Source organism: Anopheles moucheti, chromosome 2 (assembly GCF_943734755.1).
Source record: "Anopheles moucheti chromosome 2, idAnoMoucSN_F20_07, whole genome shotgun sequence".
NCBI classification, from domain to species: Eukaryota; Metazoa; Arthropoda; class Insecta; order Diptera; family Culicidae; genus Anopheles; species Anopheles moucheti.
The window spans coordinates 30,201,493-30,211,404 of record NC_069140.1 but is presented as its reverse complement, the minus strand read 5'-3'; the positions used below and the strand labels follow the sequence as shown (position 1 = coordinate 30,211,404).

The following is a 9,912-nucleotide window of genomic DNA, read 5'->3' as shown; positions in this document are numbered from 1 at the left end:
GGCAGCTTTTCCGCTGCTTAAGAGCTGCACTGCTAGAAGTGTCGTCTAAAAGTGAGGTATGTTGAAGTTAAGCGATTTTGCTAAACTAAGAATTTAATACTAAGAATACTAAGAATTAAGTATTATAAGTTAGCGATGTAATGTATGCAAAAATATTGTTTAGTAAAGAAGAATGTAAACTCCATACAAAAATCATAAGTTTGGCAACAATAAATAATTATATCTTGTTGTTGGTTATTATTCTATACGAGGCCTTTCCGTATTCATCCTTAGAAAACAGCGATTATATCTTTGGAAAACTCTTAAGATCGTTCCTGGACATTAAAGATTTATTATTTAAATTTAAATGAGGTACATAGCATTGAAGCTGTTTAAAAGCTTAATAAACTTCGCGAAGACTTTATAGTATAAGTCTAGTTGGGTGAAACTTCATGAAAATCTTTAAGCGAGTTAATGGAACTACTTAAAGATTTAGGAAGCTCTAGTTGCGAAAATTAGCTACCCCTCCCGATGAAAGCTCCCCGATGAGTTCATTCCGAATTCATCCGTGGCGGCGGCTTATGCAAGCGGACAAGCACCTAACCCCTTCCCATTCCAGATTTGCCTATTATTTCACACAAACGTTCGTGATTGAGCGCGTTTGCATGCCGAACCAGATGGAAGGAGAGCCGAGCCGTCGTCCGTGCGAGAAGTTTAGCCACCGTGCAAGACGCTGAAGGCCTTTGGAAAGGTTCCCCACCGATCAGTTCCGAGACGCAACGCTTGCTCAACGGACTTGACTGTGTCTATCCTTGACTGTGCACCCAGACACCTGCCAAGTGGGCAAGTAGAAGTTGTTTCACCACCTGCACCATAAACATGTTCCGTTCGTCGCTCGTGGTAAGTTTGAAGGAAGTGTGACCGATCTGTACGGGGGAGATTGTGTGTTAGGCGTCTGTGATAATCAGCTCTTTGTGACGGTAGGTCCTGGTGATAGTGCTGGCCGGAGATTTTGCCGCTGCTGCACGCCGTGATGTCGTGGCCCGCCAGAGACCACAGATCGTAGTGGTGGAGGAGTACGAGGAAAAGCTGACGACGTTGCCACCACCACCGAAACCGTACGCGTTCACCTACTCGGCCGGTCGATCGCCGGGACACGTGGACCGTACCCACAGCGAGGTGTCGGACGGTAGTGGCGTTGTGCGCGGTTCCTTCTCGTACGTCGATCCGCGCAATCAGGTGCGCACGGTCGAGTATACGGCCGATTCGCACGGATTCTATCCGGTGCTGAGCCACCTGCCCAAAACCCCGCAACAGACGGAAGCGGTCGCGCTGGCGCAACAGAAGCATTATGCACTGTACGCCAAGATTGCGCAAGAGCATGCCGATGCCCACAGCGGACTGACGGCGGTACGTGTAACTGGGTGTGGTGGGCGGATAGGAGTCAACATTAAATCCTTTCCCTTTTTCTCTCTCTCTCTGTGTATGTGTTGCAGGAACCGAAGCTGCCCAAGGACACGGTTGCGGTGGCGAAAGCGAAAGATCGCCATCTGTCACTGTACGAGAAGATTGCACAGGAGCACGCACGCATTGGAGCGGAACAGGAAGCGCAACGGTTGGCCTTTGAAGCTACCTCGGTGAAATATGAGGAGCACTGAAGGTATGAAACGCAACAACCGACTACGAAAACTCAAATGGCTGATAATGCAAAAAAAACAACCCTTAACGGTGAAAAATCCCCACAATATTTTCTCATAAAGTGTATAAAATGTAAATGTGATGATTCATCAATAAATCGATAAATTGTAAACAATCAAACAAGCTGAACGTCGAGTGATCGATGAAGAAGGGAGAACCGGTATTAAAGGTCGTGTTTTGTTGAACTTATATGTTGACCGTTACCATGACGTCACTAGATTTATTTTTTTGCGAAAATATCAAGCGACGCCATTAGATATGTGGGGCCATTAATACGAACTCCAATATAAAGCCATCATCCGAAGGTCGTTTGCTGTAAGTGATCCAAACAGGGTGTAGTTAAAATGTCATTTTGGACACGAATTAATACGTGTTAATGTGAGAACACTTCACGTACAAATGGTTTTAGTTGCTACTGAGCGAAACGCATTCGAGAAGTGATGTTTACCACTAGCGGAAGCATTCGTAATGGTGTTTCGATTCTTAGTAGCTCTTGTGGTGGTAAGTCTGCGCGATCGAGTGAAAAGCGAGTGACCGTTGGAGTAATTCTTTATTCCACCCTACAGCTCATTGACGTGTCCTTTGGGCAGAATGACTATCCCAACTATCCGGAAGAGACAGCAACAAACGCCCCGGTCGCTGATCCCAATCCCGATTATGATGCGAACCCCCAACCCAACCCGGCACCGCACTATCCAGACTATAGCCAGGTAGAAACGGTGGCAACTACTACTGCAGCTGCAACCACCACACAAGCACCGAGAACGAGACGAACGAAACGACCACAGGTGTTCCCGCCGACGCCGACCACATCGCAATCGAGACGAATAGTGCGTTGGTTAGTGCTGGACGATCAAGGATACCCTATTCGTACCGCCGTCCGACGCCGCTATCGAACAGGATCACTAACCAACTGGGTGCCACCGTACTATCGCAGCCTACTATCTGGAGCACGCTCGACAAGCCCGAATGCGGCCCGGGGACGTTCGAAACGTATCGAATACACCTGGTTTTACACCTAAGCACTTCCCACTGCTGTCAATCACCCGTTTCCTGCGTGTTTACGCAGAGATGAAATAAATATTCTTTGGCCTGAAAATTTCGGTATGTCCAGGAAAATTGACGGCAACATTTTGTGATGCAAACTTCACACACGGTTAGTGTTCTTTATTATCCCATCAGTAGGTTTAGCAACGATGAAGTTGCGCATACATTGCACGTGCTAGATGCACGGCCGGATGCCAACGGCGCATTGAGACGCGTCCCGTACCACGACTGAAAAACGTTGCCGGTCTCGTGGTTGTCCGACCCAGGCATGTCATAATACGTAACAGTGTCCGTATATCCGTCAGGATCACTGTAATCATCGTACGCATTACCGTCGTCCTCGTCATAGTACTGCGGATCTGTCTCGCTGTAATCTAACTCACGGTTTGCATTACCGCCCGGTCGGAGCGTGATTGTGGCCGGGATGTTTCTGTTCCCGATGGGGCCCGTTTCCTGGACGCGCACAATCACCTTCGGGCGTGTTGGCGACGCACCAACGATGGACTCCGGATACAGACGGTTCAGCATCGAGGCAAGCCCGGTCAGATAGTTGAGGCTACCGCCATTGACGGTCGAGCCGTAGCCCACGTTCGACGGTACCTGGGTGGCGATGGCATTCGCGTATGCTGGCATGTTGTACCAACGGCACGCCATACCGGTGGCACCGTTCTGTGTATCCCGGTACATGTTCAGGAAAAATGCATCCCCCGGCACTATGACCTGGGGCATTAGGTGGTTGGAAATTAATAGTGGTTAACACGAGATTTTACCCATTGTCTATACATTACCAGCAGCACCACAAGCACGATATCACGCACAGAAATCATCTTCATTACTTCACCGAACAAATCACTTTAAACTCGTTTGCCAAGAAACAACACCATTCCTATCAGAATGTTTAACAGGATGTGATAATCTGATCTGTAGTAATTCAACAATTGGACACGCCGATATTAACGAATTAATGCACCATTAACCTTCAACGATGGCAAGGGAAGTTGTGCTAAAAATCCCCCACCGTTTAACTCTTGTAATAAATAAATCTGATATTTAGTGCCATTATTGTACAATGATGGATCTTCGCTGTGTTATCACATCAGGATTGACACTTAAATTAATTAAAAGTATATTAATCTGATGCAAAACGAACACTGAGGCCGGGATCACGTTCATCAAAAAACAACACGGATACAACAACACAACAAAACGGAACAAAATTGCAAAATGATCCAGTACTTTAGTATTTGAGTATAAAGAGCAACAAAGTAAAACACATTTTGTCGGGCTTGATAATGATGTTATAATAACCTTATTTACATCATTCAAACAACCTCTAGCTAACCTTTAAAAAGGGCACCACAAACATTTGTCCAATCTGTGCTGTTGGCTGATTTCAAGATGAACGAATTCCGGTCCGGTTACTTGGTGGTGTTACTAGCGTTAGTTTCATTCGGTTGTCAATTCGTGGTGGCCCAAACCGATGAATATGAATACTATTACGAAGAAGGTACGTCTTGTTACCAATTTGGAGGAAGCAAAGGATTCTATATAACTAATGTGTCCTGTTCACAGTAAACGCAACTTCTACACAGTTGCCCCTTACTGCGACATCAATCGAGACGACAACAGTAACGTTAGTGGTGGCAATGCAAGGAACTTTGGAGACAACTACGCCACCAGCTTTGGTGGTAGAAAATTCGGAAGAACCAACAAATATAACTGCTCTACCGATTGTAGACGATACTACGGTTGGCATCCTGGTGCATAATAATTGGACCACTACTGCAGTAGATAGTAAGCCCATGGATACATCGTACGCACATCGAACCGATCAGATATTAACACAGTTGAATAGTACTCGCCCGACCAAGTACAATGTCACTAAGTTTAAAACTACCACCCGGCGTAAGTATATCACACCCGCACGGATCATTCGAACCGATGTTAATCGTTTGCCTCACAGCTAATACTCAACCGGGAATAGTGCTCAACATCTACACCGGCATGTATGGGATGCATTCGCGGGAAAAAAATCGACCCAGCGGTGGGAAAAATAACTTCTGGCCACGGGCCCAATCCACCCTGCAGGGATGGTACGGTATGTACAATCGTCGACCGGTGCAGTCGTACATACCAAGACCGAAAGCACCACCCGTATATCGAGGCCGAGGACCACAGAACGGTTACGATGGTGGGTATAATTCCTTCACACATCACACGGCAACGAAACCAAGGCGCAACAATCAGCAAACCCGTGGCACCGCACTTGATCAGCAGGCAAGCCTGGCCGTATTCAATTTTCTCCTGCAAGCACTGGGACAGCGTGGGGGTTCATCCGGTCGTTCGCAAGGATCGCAATCGCAAGTTCAGCAAGGAACACGCAGAAGACATTGAAAGTTTACAACAATTATAAAGCTACTCTAAACGATTGGCAGCATTGTAAAATAAATAAAGAAACAAATTATGGTCATCGCTTTATCGATCCTTGAACAACAATTTATAGTTTTGTATTGATCACATCAATCGATCACTGCAATCCTTGTGATCTTTGGCATAGAAATGGCCTTTGATTCAATACACTTTATCACCTGAATTGTGGCCAGATTACGCGAGTAAAACAACATTTTTCAACCATAAAAGTATGGTTAAAAATGCCTGGCAGAAGTTAACAAAGACACGTGGAATTTCGGTTAAATTAAATGCTAAAATAAATTACACGTGTACGTGTGCCATGCAGCATCTCGCCACCTGCACGATGACACGGGAGCACTCAACCTGCTACCGTAAACGCACGACTCAGTTGACAACTGCCGCCATAAACACCGCACTAGCGAGAGCGAGAGCAATTGCTCAGTGCGAGCGGGAAAACATAATCGCAGTGGCAAGAAAAAGAAGAAATCCTCTCAAAAGATCGGTACGGCCGTGTGTTTTGTCGTCTGCTGTCCGTCGATTAAAGCACGCAGTTGGTTCTCAGTGAAACGAAGCATGGCGGCAAGATTGATAAAGAAAATTGTAAGGAAAACCCATGTGACATACTGTTGTTCAAGTGTGAATCTTCCAAACCATTCCGTTCTCCTACACCTTCCTCGTTTTGGGGTTTTATTGCTGTTGTTGCTGATGCTGCTGTTGCAACACTGCTGCTGTTACTGCCGGTTCTATCGTCGTCATCGTGGAAACCTTTCCACCCCCTCGTGTGGAAAACAGTGTGCGATGAAAGACAGTGCCCTCCTCTTACCCTACCCTTTTCAGCCATGCAGTCGAAAAAACGATTGCGCAAAGAACCCCAACAATGATTGCTTGTGAATCGGCGGGGAGATGGAGGACAATATAGCAAAATCTATCGAAAACACGTCCTCTGTTGGCATATTGAAATTCTACACCCGTCCCCGTTTATGTTGTGTCTTTTAGTTGGATGGCGAATTTGGAACGCTGCTGGCGAAATTTTCCGCCCAACTGAAGGACAATTGGGTCAAGATTTACATAACCTCCTCCACTTCATCCACGGCAAACACTTCGCAAACCGATCCGATAGTTCAAGTAAATAACCATGTTTATCGCAATAATTAAAGAGGTTTGGGTGGGTGGAAAGGGATTCACACACACACACACACACTCGCTCATTTTCCTTTTGTCCGCTTCATCCGGGATTAAGTGCCGCTGTATCTCCGGTGTTCCGAATCCGGGTTAGAAGAGAATCGAACGAGTAAAGGATAATTACTGGTTCCGTAACGATCTTCGGTAAAGTGAAGGCCACCCGAGTGTGTTAGCAGTAGTAGTAGTAGTAGTAGTAACGGCAGCCCAACTAAATCTTCGCAAAACCAGTTTTATCCGCGAACCGCCTTTAGAATTGTTACGTAACGGATGTACTTTACGTTGACAAATTTTCTTCCACTATTGTTTTTCGTTCCATTCATCGTTCACCGTGCCCCAGACGGTCGCTCCGTTCGGTGCGCGTACGTTTGCATCCGGCTCGCGTAAAGTGACACTGATTCCCGGCGATGGAATTGGGCCCGAAATTTCCGCCGCCGTGCAGAAGATCTTCGGTGTTGCGAACGTACCGATTGAGTGGGAAACGGTTGACGTTACTCCGGTGCGGGTAAGTAAAAGTGTGACCAACACAGGAATCTAACCAGCCAGTGCATAGAAATGAATTCGATTTTGGTTTTCGATGTTGTTCCCCGTTCTAGAATCCCGATGGCAAGTTTGGCATTCCTCAGGGAGCGATCGATTCGGTAAACCGCAACAAGGTTGGACTGAAGGGACCTCTGATGACACCGGTCGGCAAGGGACATCGGTCGCTGAATCTGGCCCTCCGCAAAGAGTTCAACCTGTACGCGAACGTGCGCCCGTGCCGAAGCCTCGAGGGTTACAAGACGCTGTACGACAACGTGGACGTGGTGACGATCCGCGAGAACACCGAGGGCGAGTACTCCGGCATTGAGCACGAGATCGTGGATGGTGTGGTGCAGAGCATTAAGCTCATCACGGAGGAAGCCTCGAACCGTGTGGCGGAGTATGCATTCAAATATGCCAAAGACAACAACCGCAAGAAGGTGACGGTCGTGCACAAGGCGAACATTATGCGCATGTCGGACGGTTTGTTCCTGCGCTGCTGTCGCGATATGGCCCAGAAGTATCCGGAGATTAAATTCGAGGAGCGTTACCTCGACACGGTCTGCCTGAACATGGTGCAGGATCCCAGAAAGTACGATGTGCTGGTAAGCGACTCCCACTCTGCGTAAGGAATTGTTCTACAAAGAATCTAACGAATTATTACTCCTTAATGTCTCCCAGGTAATGCCCAACCTGTACGGTGATATTCTGTCCGATATGTGTGCCGGTCTGGTCGGTGGTCTCGGTCTCACCCCGTCCGGCAACATGGGCTTGAATGGTGCGCTGTTCGAATCGGTTCACGGTACCGCACCGGACATTGCCGGCAAGGATCTGGCCAACCCCACTGCCCTGCTACTGTCGGCGGTCATGATGCTGCGACACATGGAACTGAACCAGCAAGCGGACAAGATCCAGAGCGCCTGCTTCGAAACGATTAAGGAAGCAAAGTGGTTGACCGGCGATCTGGGTGGTAAGGCCAAGTGTTCCGAGTACACCAACGCCATCTGTGACAGAATCAAGTAAATGGTCCCTGCGGTTATGATGCTGGAGGCGAAATGCGGGAAGGTTTTTACGTGCAAGACAACGGCGACGGAACACCCATTTCCTGCCATCGCCTACACCGCATTAGCATGCTGCTGGAAGCATGCATCCTTAAAAAAAGCCATACACGGAGAAGAGCGAGCGAGTAATAATAGTGGCTGTTTCTAGTGAATTACCAAGGGCAGAGTGAGCAGAAAAACACTAACTAGCGAACTATTTATTTGTAATTTTAAAAGCAAACAAAATCCTACATACACACACAAACACACAGCCATCGGTCCCGACGCACAGACCTGAGCGTATGCGTACGTTTCTCTCCAAACGACAACCAAACAGCAACAAAAACATCGACATTGGCTTCTTAAGATGGGAACCAGTATTAGGATGCATCAGCAACAACCAACAAACGTCCAAAGACCGACGAAGTATCGCGAATATGGAAACGACATCCGAGCCTTTCCCCTGAAAACTGGAACGCATACACAACCGCATCACCACCACCAGCGTCCACCTGGTTTTCCTTGTTCCCTTGGTTTTGCGCCTACAGACAATAATAAGTGCAGCGTGGCCACTCATCCTCTACCGATACCGAGAGTAACGAATGGGCTTGAACGGATGGCAAAAGGGACAGAGATGCGGTGTGGTGATGGAGTTTCCCTGTAACGTTTTATTTTTTCTGTTAATTAGTCATTAGCCAGGCGAGCGATAGTGTTTAGTAGATGAATGGACTACGAATAAACTTAACGGCGCAAATCAACGATCCACCGCCCCATGCGAATAATTGAATGCATTATACCTAAAGCCTCCCCTGAAAGAAGGGATTAATAAAAGCCATGTTAGTACAACATACAAAGGAAGCCACCAACCAAGGAAAGAGAAACGCCTGTCCGACGGGCATGAATGACGAAGGAAAAGAAAACACCGGTCTTCACCAAAAAATGGAAATAAAATTGTCTCAAAATTCGTTGATTCAAATCAAAAGCGTGTTTGAAGCGAATCTACTAGGAGGAAAGAACCGCCCCAAACAAGGATCTAATACGTATACTCAGTTGGGTAGCGCATTTTTTTTGTTTAGTCCTTTTTTATTATCCGTAGCATGTTATATAGGTTGCTTCTAAATAATTATATATGTGTATATATATTTCGATTCATATTAAAATGCGTCCGTGAAGAAGAGAACAGTAAAGCAGCACGTACCAACTTCCGCTGGCGCTTCTCTCTCTCTCGCTTATTCCCTCTCGGTTTTCCGCAAACTCTGTACGGAGTGGGATGCTTAATGGCTAATAGAACAATTTATCATGTATGTGTTTTCGTAATTGATCACCTGCAGCAGGATTGCAATGGTAGCAAAAATTCGAGTATTAAGGAAAACGAACCATCATATTTGGAATCACGTGACAATCAAACATGAGAGATTGTACATAATCCGAAAGCTACCACTTCAAGATTCACTGTTACTTACTAAGGATACATTATGACAACTACTTAGCTTCTTCAGCAGTACCAGAATGATGTCCACTAGTCGACTTAAATGTTTACTTCAAGCATCCCTTAGTACTCGACTCAAGACATCCGTCATACAGTTTCAGCCGATTCAAATTTTCGGTTTGTTCCGATACAATTCCGGTCTGTTGAAGATCATTCTACTGATCGCGCTGAGCAATCATAACGTGAATCCTCCGAAGCAGGAATGTCACTCGAGCCGGTAATATGCCCCGTTGGCATTAAATTTTGTCAATTTACTTCGTTGCCTACCAAAAACATTGCTAATAAAAGCACAGAGAGCACATCCAAAACCATCGCACTGATCGTCACCCGCCGCCTCTACAAGCAGTGTGATTCAAACTGATATCAAAAAGGGGTTGGCAACATGTTAATGTGTATAAAATAGATTTTTGGTTTCAATTATATTGTGAATGAGATTCGTCCCACCTTCACCTTTATAGCCGCGTCCTGTCTTATCCTTCTCAACGGCTTCGGCTTACTCGATTATTTATGTACGCGGCGGCATCGTTCGCCTTCCATGCTGTTCTA

General features: G+C 46.4%; 5 protein-coding genes across 6 annotated transcripts; 4 read left to right on the top strand and 1 right to left on the bottom strand.

Annotated features, from left to right (window-relative positions):
• The first annotated feature begins 755 nt into the window (after positions 1-755).
• LOC128297867 (cuticle protein 8) lies at positions 756-1,713 on the top strand. The gene is made up of 3 exons (XM_053033580.1): positions 756-879; positions 964-1,389; positions 1,476-1,713. The coding sequence occupies exons 1-3, from the start codon at positions 859-861 to the stop codon at positions 1,635-1,637; spliced, it is 609 nt and encodes a 202-aa protein (XP_052889540.1). The 5' UTR covers positions 756-858; the 3' UTR covers positions 1,638-1,713.
• Positions 1,714-2,145: 432 nt separating this feature from the next.
• On the top strand, positions 2,146-2,699 carry LOC128299548 (uncharacterized). Its single transcript, XM_053035547.1, has 2 exons — positions 2,146-2,175; positions 2,244-2,699. The coding sequence occupies exons 1-2, from the start codon at positions 2,146-2,148 to the stop codon at positions 2,697-2,699; spliced, it is 486 nt and encodes a 161-aa protein (XP_052891507.1).
• Positions 2,700-2,847: 148 nt separating this feature from the next.
• Positions 2,848-3,557, bottom strand: LOC128298889 (uncharacterized). The gene is made up of 2 exons (XM_053034698.1): positions 3,513-3,557; positions 2,848-3,444 (listed from the first exon to the last, which is right to left on the bottom strand). The coding sequence occupies exons 1-2, from the start codon at positions 3,555-3,557 to the stop codon at positions 2,848-2,850; spliced, it is 642 nt and encodes a 213-aa protein (XP_052890658.1).
• A 565-nt stretch (positions 3,558-4,122) lies between these two features.
• On the top strand, positions 4,123-5,118 carry LOC128299546 (uncharacterized). Its single transcript, XM_053035545.1, has 3 exons — positions 4,123-4,231; positions 4,297-4,629; positions 4,688-5,118. Exons 1-3 carry the CDS (start codon positions 4,123-4,125, stop codon positions 5,116-5,118), a joined length of 873 nt encoding a protein of 290 aa, XP_052891505.1.
• Positions 5,119-5,647: 529 nt separating this feature from the next.
• Positions 5,648-8,638, top strand: LOC128310261 (probable isocitrate dehydrogenase [NAD] subunit alpha, mitochondrial). Of its 2 annotated transcripts, XM_053046858.1 has the most exons (5): positions 5,710-5,736; positions 6,133-6,261; positions 6,656-6,820; positions 6,912-7,442; positions 7,519-8,638. In XM_053046858.1, exons 1-5 carry the CDS (start codon positions 5,710-5,712, stop codon positions 7,858-7,860), a joined length of 1,194 nt encoding a protein of 397 aa, XP_052902818.1. In that variant the 3' UTR covers positions 7,861-8,638. The 2 variants fall into 2 exon arrangements, with proteins under 2 accessions (XP_052902819.1, XP_052902818.1); XM_053046859.1 differs by lacking the exon at positions 6,133-6,261 and having other exon boundaries at positions 5,648-5,736.
• The last annotated feature ends 1,274 nt before the right edge of the window (positions 8,639-9,912 follow it).

What these genes read in the sequence shown, in the direction of transcription:
- LOC128310261 (XM_053046858.1), top strand. Translation starts at nt 5,710, where the DNA reads ATGGCGGCAAGATTGATAAAGAAAATT. An exon ending in CAAGATTGATAAAGAAAATT is followed by an intron (nt 5,737 to 6,132) that starts GTAAGGAAAACC and finishes TGTGTCTTTTAG; the next exon opens with TTGGATGGCGAATTTGGAAC. An exon ending in AAACCGATCCGATAGTTCAA is followed by an intron (nt 6,262 to 6,655) that starts GTAAATAACCAT and finishes ACCGTGCCCCAG; the next exon opens with ACGGTCGCTCCGTTCGGTGC.
- LOC128299548 (XM_053035547.1), top strand. Translation starts at nt 2,146, where the DNA reads ATGGTGTTTCGATTCTTAGTAGCTCTTGTG. An exon ending in GATTCTTAGTAGCTCTTGTG is followed by an intron (nt 2,176 to 2,243) that starts GTGGTAAGTCTG and finishes TCCACCCTACAG; the next exon opens with CTCATTGACGTGTCCTTTGG.
- LOC128298889 (XM_053034698.1), bottom strand. Translation starts at nt 3,557, where the DNA reads ATGAAGATGATTTCTGTGCGTGATATCGTGCTTGTGGTGCTGCTG. An exon ending in TCGTGCTTGTGGTGCTGCTG is followed by an intron (nt 3,445 to 3,512) that starts GTAATGTATAGA and finishes CTAATGCCCCAG; the next exon opens with GTCATAGTGCCGGGGGATGC.
- LOC128299546 (XM_053035545.1), top strand. Translation starts at nt 4,123, where the DNA reads ATGAACGAATTCCGGTCCGGTTACTTGGTGGTGTTACTAGCGTTAGTT. An exon ending in TGAATACTATTACGAAGAAG is followed by an intron (nt 4,232 to 4,296) that starts GTACGTCTTGTT and finishes TCCTGTTCACAG; the next exon opens with TAAACGCAACTTCTACACAG. An exon ending in GTTTAAAACTACCACCCGGC is followed by an intron (nt 4,630 to 4,687) that starts GTAAGTATATCA and finishes TTTGCCTCACAG; the next exon opens with CTAATACTCAACCGGGAATA.
- LOC128297867 (XM_053033580.1), top strand. Translation starts at nt 859, where the DNA reads ATGTTCCGTTCGTCGCTCGTG. An exon ending in TGTTCCGTTCGTCGCTCGTG is followed by an intron (nt 880 to 963) that starts GTAAGTTTGAAG and finishes TTGTGACGGTAG; the next exon opens with GTCCTGGTGATAGTGCTGGC. An exon ending in CCCACAGCGGACTGACGGCG is followed by an intron (nt 1,390 to 1,475) that starts GTACGTGTAACT and finishes TATGTGTTGCAG; the next exon opens with GAACCGAAGCTGCCCAAGGA.